General features: G+C 32.3%; 1 protein-coding gene across 1 annotated transcript; it reads left to right on the top strand.

Annotated features, from left to right (window-relative positions):
• The first annotated feature begins 4,611 nt into the window (after window positions 1-4,611).
• Window positions 4,612-8,513, top strand: LOC134694922 (FK506-binding protein-like). Its single transcript, XM_063556031.1, has 4 exons — window positions 4,612-5,008; window positions 6,973-7,124; window positions 7,514-7,644; window positions 8,279-8,513. Exons 1-4 carry the CDS (start codon window positions 4,815-4,817, stop codon window positions 8,444-8,446), a joined length of 645 nt encoding a protein of 214 aa, XP_063412101.1. The 5' UTR covers window positions 4,612-4,814; the 3' UTR covers window positions 8,447-8,513.
• Window positions 8,514-8,630: the final 117 nt, after the last annotated feature.

The raw sequence follows: 8,630 nt of genomic DNA, 5'->3' as shown, positions 1-8,630 counted from the left end.
CCATTTATAAACAAAATATGGACAAACAGGATTTTTTTTCTCACAAAATTTACTTCTGGATACTATCTAAATAAATCTTAATCGTAAGTTTTTGTGTGAAATCGACTCCTGGCATGTTGCTTTATTAGTTTCAATAAGAACATAAAAGGATTTATCAAACATCCGTCAAATCGTCATCGCAATTGTCTAAAATAAATTTGTTTCAATATGTATTTTTGATTTCGATTTAATAAAGAAACATGCGCTAGAGTTTGAATGATTTAGGACTTCTAATTTCTCTTGAACACATCATACTGTATAAACTGGGCAGCTTAATCTGTTATATCAAGTCATTTATATGTTCTATCAAATTGTAAAAAGTAAAGTACAGTTTGTTCTTGATATGAAATCAGAGTAATGAATTTGTATGTATAATTATATATATATATTGCTTAGTTTTGGATGCTGTGATAAGTGATATCGATACAACGTGGATCGAGCTTTTGTCGAAAAAGCGGGACTTTAACCTGGTTAATAGTTGACTCAGTGGATTTTCTGTATCCATCAAACTCCTTTTTCATACCACCATGATCCAGCAAGACAATCAAGTAGTTACTTTCTTAGACATCTTAAAAACCCATATACTATAATGTTGGAATATGTTCTGAATATGCATAAGTGTACAGCAGTACTATTTGCCTCTTTACATTAATCAGTCATTTATACTAGTTATTATTAATTTCAATCTAGATTTACGATGTAAGCATCTTTTAGTGACGTAAGAATGTTCAACAAAAAGAAGTTGATTGTTGCAGTGTTTTGGCTGGATTCCTTATATTGCTATATTTTTGCATTTCTTTCTTGACTGGCGTCATCAATGGCGGATGCAGGGGGAGGGTTTCGGGTGGTTGGAATACCCCCTTTTAAGGTACGACTAATGCATTTGAATGGGAATATATAGTTGGAACCCCTCATTTATCCTGGGTTTGGGTCCCCTTTTACAAATGGCTGGACCCGCCCCTGAATTCAGTGACTTTCATACTAACTCTACTGAAATATTTTTTCACTGCACCTTTAACCTGGTTTATATTTGACTCAGTGGATTTTCTGTATCCATCAAACTCCTTCTTCATACCAACATGGTCCAGCAAGACAATCAAATGGTAACTTTCTTAGACATCTTAAAACCATATACTATAATGTATGTAACATCTACAACAGATACAGCCATTTGTCATACATATCTTAATTTAATATTTTTTATAAACAATTCATCACGAGTATGACGAATGTCTTTTAATTTATGATTGTTATTTATATAACTTTACTATTTTTATCATTTTTTTTATAACTCTTTTTTATCTGACAATCGTAAAGAATATGAAGTATACAATATTCCGATAGTTACTCAGAATCTACTGCATGGGGATAACAATTGCAATGAGCAAGGATAATGGAAATGAAGGAGGGTCTAGATGAGGGTTTTACATGTATATTAACATTTGAAAAGAATTATGAGCGCAACATATAAAACAAATAAAACAAATAGAGAAAATGGACTGAAGATTAAGTAAAAAGAACAACTGAGTGCTAAAAAATAAAGAGTAAAGAAAACTAGGCAAAAATTACAAAGAGCAGAGACCAATGGTCTTAAATCTTTTATGAAGAACCACCGATCCATATCCTCATAAAGCAAAATACATGATATAAGATATTACCACAGTCAAGCTTGTAATGTAGCCTGTATTACATTAAAATAAATTTGAAATAATAACATTTGGAGTTCAAGGTAACATGTGAAACTCTCGCCAGAAAAAGCCCTTCTTGTTTGTATTTCTTTTTATCCTCGAAATTTCCAAAATCTTAACAACTTGAATATTTAGGCATTCCAATATTAGATTTATTTATCAAGAAATACGATACAATGTTGAATTCATACTGTTACGGCGGCCAGTATTTGACTAAAAAACCTGAAATTCATATTAAATTCAAAATTTGAAATTGCTATGTAGTTTAACCGTATTTCTAGAGCAATGAGTAGCATCATGGTTCAAAATCGTTCGGAATTTAAAAAAAAAAACAAAACCAAACAAACAAGAAAACTAATACCATTCCTCCAAAATTATATTTTAAAATAAAATCATTTGTCGATCATTGTCGGCTTAACTTTCGGTTACTTACCGTATTAAACTATCAATGTTAACGTAAACTATTATTTTTTTGCATCGAATGACATTCTCGTAACTGACAGAGAAATCTTTACAACTTAAATCTTTGGGCATTCCAATATTAGATTTATTTATAAAAAAATACGATACAATGTTTCATCCATACATACATACGTTGCTATGTTGATAGAAACTAAAAGTACACTCATGAAATCTATGTTTATGCTATGAATTTCAATAAAGATTGAAATGATTCGAACTAGGTGCGAGAATTTCTCGCTACATTGAAGACCTGTTGGTGACCTTCTGCTGTTGTTTTTTCTATGGTCGGGTTGTTGTCTCTTTGATACATTCCCCATTTCGATTCTCAATTTTATGCATCACCTGGTATATTGGGAATATTTGCCATTCAACCTTTCAAATTTAACCAGGCATGGTTTTTTTTTCATATTAAGAGCTCGTTTTTGTTTTTGGTTGTAGACAGCAACTATGACCTTTTGTATAATTTGTGTCCTCTAGCACAACTGTGACCTCTAGCTATAGATGAATTGTAACATCTAGCAAAATTGAGACTTCTAGTTTAATTGTGATCTCCAGGCTTATTTTGACATCCTAGCTCTCCATTATATTAAAATCGTTCGATGATAATTGATTGTAATTTATGTTGAATTGTACCGGACTTGCGAGCAAAATCCCGTTTGATTCATTTTATGTCCCACAGCCAATGTTTCAAAATCTCCATGTCTCAAACTATAACTATTTTTTATAACTCAGAAGATAGAAATCAACAAAGTAAATATATACTATAAAATTGATAATGGAAATGGGGAATGTGTCAAAGAGACAACAACCCGACCATAGAAAAAAAACAACAGCAGAAGGTCACCATAGTAGTTTATGGATTGCCACTCAGCACCAACGACACTTGAATCTAGGAGTAATTGCGGAGAGATATTGCTGTAAAATTCATTCGAGTAAAATTTAGAATTTTGTCTCTCGTATTGTTTATTGTTCTTCAGAATTAACGCATTTCTCGTCTAATCCCGTGTCCTATAGATATAGGAAGATGTGGTGTGAGTGCCAATGAGACAACTCTCCATCCAAATAACAATTTATAAAAGTAAACCATTATAGGTCAATTTACGGCCTTCAACACGGAGCATTGGCTCACACCGAACAACAAGCTATAAAGGCCCCCCAAAATTACTAGTGTTAAATCATTCAAACGGGAAAAACAACGGTCTAAAGTAATCTATATAAAAAAAAATCGAGAAACGAGAAACACGTATAAATTACATAAACAAACGACAACTACTGTACATCATATTCCTGACTTAAGACAGGTGCAAACATTAGCACATACATTTTAAAAAAAAAATTTCTAATATAAAATCTAACATAACTGTACTTTCTTGGTCTATTTTTACAAATGTGACGCATTTGAAATTTATTAATTTTTATACCAGTATACAGTCATATTTTTTCTTTCTTTTTTTTTCTTACTTTTTGTAAATTGCCTTTTATGCTTCGTGTCGAACAGATAAGAGTGAAGCCACTTCAAACAGTGTTTTTTTTACACTTTTGTTTAATTCTAATGTCGTACAGCTGTTGCTCCACTTTCCCATGTTTGCGAAGTGTTTAAGCTTTCGATCACAAACATGCCTTTCTTGTTGTCATACATCACGCCGTTGATTATCTTGTTTGACTTGCTTTACGTTTGGTTATTTTTTAGACGTTTATAGATTACTATACAGTACTTTTGGTATGAATTCAAATTTTAACTTCTGTGTAGCTAGACAGAAAAATAGAAAAACAATATAAGGTCTCTCCTACCGTAGTGGAAAGATATTAAGGATACACCCACAAAATAAACACAAAATCGAAACTTGAATAATCTAAGGCAGAAACAGTGCCAAAATGGGCGCAACTAGGGAACCCTCATGTTATACTAAAAAAGATATGCAAAATATATATTTTTCTAAATGCAAAAGCTTTAAATAACAAATTTCTTATAGTTTTAATCTTATATTTTGTGGAGTAGAAATTGCTCATTTTTTTCTTCATTTTTGTCATCACATAGAAACATTCATTAATTTCTATATTGAGAAATTTTATTAAAGTTTTTTTTTGAAATATAACGTAAAAAAAATTAAAAAAAACTTTTTATTATGAAATTTCCTATCAACCTCTCTATTTTATATCAGCGAAGCTTAGTTAGCAAGGCAAAATGTAAATATAAAATAATAGGACTTTCATCTAAATCCATCAAAGTTTTTGAAAAGCTGTTTTTCAACTTTTTTTGAAAATTTAAGAATTAATAAATGTCATTTTCTCTATTGTATAATTTTAAAAAGCAGTCCCTAAGGTGATAAATATTTACAATATTACATGATATTGTGTGAAAACCTTATCTTGTTCAACTCTTCAGGTAAGAATATCTTCTAGTCATTTATATCTATCTATCTTGTCAATACAAAGTTAACAACTTCCGTTTAAGTACCTATACTTATCAACGTGGAAACTTGTTAAGATGCCACGTGGGGTTAAGATAAGGAACTTCCTGGGCGGTTTTGAAAATTTGTATTAAAATTGGATGCACGCTGACAAATGCTAAACTTTTGAATCGGGACACTAAGCCGAGACGAACAATACTATAAACTGGTCATAATGAGGTCCGAATTAATAATTTGTTTCGGGTTGGCAGTTATAAGTACAATTTATGCACAATCTGGAGAATCGGGATTAGTTATAGATGTTATCCAGGCGCCACCGCCAGATTGCGCAAGAAAAGTTCAGAAACATGATATGGTTGTTTTGCATTATGAAGGTTTCTTTGAAAATGGAACAAAATTCGACTCAAGGTACGTGCATGTTTTCTATTGGCCCTTTTGACATATCTTTTTTGCTATATTTTTTTCAATTATCATGAACATGTAGATACTAGTAATTTACAAAATATTAAAAACAGTCCTCGACCGTATTGCATTATTGCTCTATTGTTAAACGGTCATTTTTATTTCCCGCCTGTTTTTTTTTTATATCGAAATATGACACAATTGCAATTTGTTGAAGTAGTCGGAACCACCTATGATGCTATGGACAAATTTGTGGGTAAACATTATTGAGAAAGCAACCAAACAGCACGGGAAAAAAACCAGAGAAGAAATCAGTAAATTGAATAAAGGAATGCAATCTATCTATATTACATTTGTTTAGTGCGTTGCTATAACTGCTTTGAGTAATGCATATGACTAAAATAGATTTTTAAGCAATATGGTTCTATATTTTCAAGTTTCACTGTTTGCTTGCTCGACACACACACATACATGTACGGAGATAAGGAGGCATACAAGTAGGACAATTTGTATTCTTATATACAAAAGGTTATAAACACATCCATATGCGATTTAAAGAATGCAAATATTGTAAGTAAGAAGGCGCGACCATTTAATTTTCGGGGTTGAGGATAGGGGGAGGAGGGGGGAGAGTTTTAAGAATGAATGTCCTGGCCATTTCAAACTTAGAAATGAATAACTTTTCTGATATTAGGATGAAATGAATATTCCGCTACAAAATGTGGCAGGATATAGTTTTAAGGTAAACTGAAAATAATACATTTTCCCGCGGTAAAAATAAGCACGCATAGCACCATAGGAAAGTGAAAAGTCAAGTCACAAAACACACAAAACATGATCTTGTCACCCCACCTACCTCCTCAGTCCCTCTCGAATAGCATATAGTTGCATGTCCCTTAATTTGGTATGTCATATTCGTTTTTCTCAAATAAATGTAGTCAGAAATGCTGTCTCATTCATTTGGCTGATGAAATTTTTGATTGAAAAGTACAAATGGAAAACCAAATGAACCATGCAATACATGAAACATTATTCGTCAACAAAAAAATATTTGCACTTAAAATATGTGGTATTGTAGCTCTGTCACAAATAGTATACAATACCTATAATCCTTTGATGTGTGTATGTATCTAACATAAATATATCATTTTTAACTACCTGTCATTTTGATATGAGTGATTGTTGCCCGAAGTAAGATTTGTGACCTTGAGAAGAGAAACATGGACATTTATATGTGTTCCACAGAGATGAATATGTACAAAATTTGACTTTGAATATAATTGACATGATTTCGATCTCATAGTCTAACATACCTGCATACATGTGTTTTTACCCCGATGTTATATTTTCAAATTTTAAATAATTACATTGTTCCAGGGGCGGATCCAGTCATTTTAAAAAGGGGGTGGGGTCCTAACCCAGGACAAACGGGACAAACGGGGGGGGGGGGGGGTTCCAATTACATGTCCCCATTCAAATGCATTGATCGTCCCCAAAAAAAGGGGGGGGTTCCAACCCCCGGACCCCCCCCCCCCCCCTCTGGATCCGCACCTGAGTTCCGATGTTTCATAAGAATTTATAAATTTGATATGCCAACAATTGAATCATACTGCATTCAACAATATCAGTTATTCCCAAATAAACTGCAACATACTCCCTACAACAACGTCCGTTACAACAATGCACAGAGCAAACGAAACTAGATTTTTTAAAAATACAGAATACAAATCGAATGTATATAGATATAGGAAGATGTAGTGTGAGTGCCAATGAGACAACTCTCCATCCAAATAACAATTCATAAAAGTAAACAATTATAGGTCAATGTATGCACATTTCAGTATGAAGCGCTTTCGGCGTTTCAAACACAATGTGCCATGGTCATCGCATTTACACCCTACTGAAATAATAAAAAGAATAAAATTGAATATTTGTATCTTTAATATTTGGAAATATTTCTTCCATTTTAGTCGCGAGAGAGTAGGAGCTGTTCCATTCCAGTTTCAGTTAGGACTTGGTGCCGTCATCAAAGGATGGGAAGAGGGTCTGCTCGGCATGTGTGCCAATGAAAAAAGAAAATTAACAATTCCATCAAATCTAGCATATGGAGAAAAAGGATCAGGTATGATGTTTATTTTTCTTCAATCGGTGTTACCGATTAGTGGAGGTCAACGGGAAAGTAACTTCTTGAAGAAGTTAAAATGGTTTTATACCCCATGTCCTTATTTCTATTCAGTGATTCTAAAAACGTTCAAAATCTGGAACTTTGCGGTATGGGCTTTGCTCATTGTTGAAGGCCGTACGGTGACATATAGTTGTTAATGTCTGTGTCATTTTGGTCTCTTGTGGACAGCTGTCTAATTAACAATCATACCACATCTTCATACTACCATTATCATAGAACTTATCAAAAATTTTGTCCATGTTTTTAGTTCTCTTTTTTTCTCGATTTTATATGTAAAAATGTATGCAATCTCGTAACTTAATGAACATTGATGTGTATTTTTCCAGGTGAAGTGATCCCTCCAAACGCCAATCTAATGTTTGAGATAGAATTATTACAAGTCCACGATGGACCCAAGCCACCAAATGTATTCAGAATGATTGATATTGACAACGATAAATTCTTAACAAGAGATGAGGTAACATTTTTTTTTTAACACATAGGCATATTTTCATAATTAAATATATGTATGCATACAATATTTTTACACTATACTTAGCAACAACAAAAACGCACACAACATCTATAATTTTCTTTGCTTTGCTTGCAATTGAATGTTTAATGAAATAGGTCAATATTAAATACAATTCTGTAAAAATGAGAACTTTCGTGATTTTTAATTTAACATTTCAAAACAGACATTTTTTTAATAAAGACTGTTGATGTAAAGAATACAAATATATAGAAAGATTCGTGAATTTAACCCTGGGTTAAAAAGTTCTACATTGCAATCGTAAAAGACAACCCGCGAAACAATCAACGTCTACAGTATTTAGATTTTTGTTTGTTTGTTTGATTTTCGCCATTTGCGTGGAGGACATTTTTCAACGAAATTCATATGATGCGAATATTTCAATTTTCATTAAATTCACTTCAAAAAAAACAATCTAAGACCCCAAACGCTGTTATGATCTTTTCCATTACAAAAGGTTATCACAATGCAGTTATTTTTTAAAGTTTTTTACATCCAATAGTTGATACTTTTTCCTGGAAAATGTTCTCAAGTCATCAGACATTCATTATTTTCAATAACCAATCATCTTCTCTTACAGTTGATCATGTACCTGTCCCATCAAGCAGTACAGCAAGGGATACCAGTCGATTTAGCCTCTCAGCAGCAACAGAAGGTCCTTCACGATTTATTTGAAACAGAAGATAAAGATAAAGACGGGAAAATTTCCCACGAAGAATTTACTGGACCAAAACATGACGAACTATAAAGTGGACTTTAAATTATTGTATATTATTATGTTTATTAAATTATTTTGTATTAAAACGTTAAAATAATATATTTTATGAATTAATTTGATAATAATTCGATAACATGGAACATATTTCTGAGTTTATCACGACGAAATAGAAAAACAAAAGATATGGGGTATCTATCTATCAACGAGTTGACAC

The sequence above is a fragment of the Mytilus trossulus genome, chromosome 13 (genome assembly GCF_036588685.1).
Source record: "Mytilus trossulus isolate FHL-02 chromosome 13, PNRI_Mtr1.1.1.hap1, whole genome shotgun sequence".
Taxonomy (NCBI): Eukaryota; Metazoa; Mollusca; class Bivalvia; order Mytilida; family Mytilidae; genus Mytilus; species Mytilus trossulus.
This window is presented reverse-complemented; position numbering and strand designations above follow the sequence as displayed.

Bases quoted from the DNA above. Each gene is read 5' to 3' on its own strand.
- LOC134694922 (XM_063556031.1), top strand. From the start codon at position 4,815: ATGAGGTCCGAATTAATAATTTGTTTCGGGTTGGCAGTTATAAGTACA. The intron at 5,009-6,972 runs GTACGTGCATGT...CTTCCATTTTAG, and splicing joins GGAACAAAATTCGACTCAAG to TCGCGAGAGAGTAGGAGCTG. The intron at 7,125-7,513 runs GTATGATGTTTA...GTATTTTTCCAG, and splicing joins ATATGGAGAAAAAGGATCAG to GTGAAGTGATCCCTCCAAAC.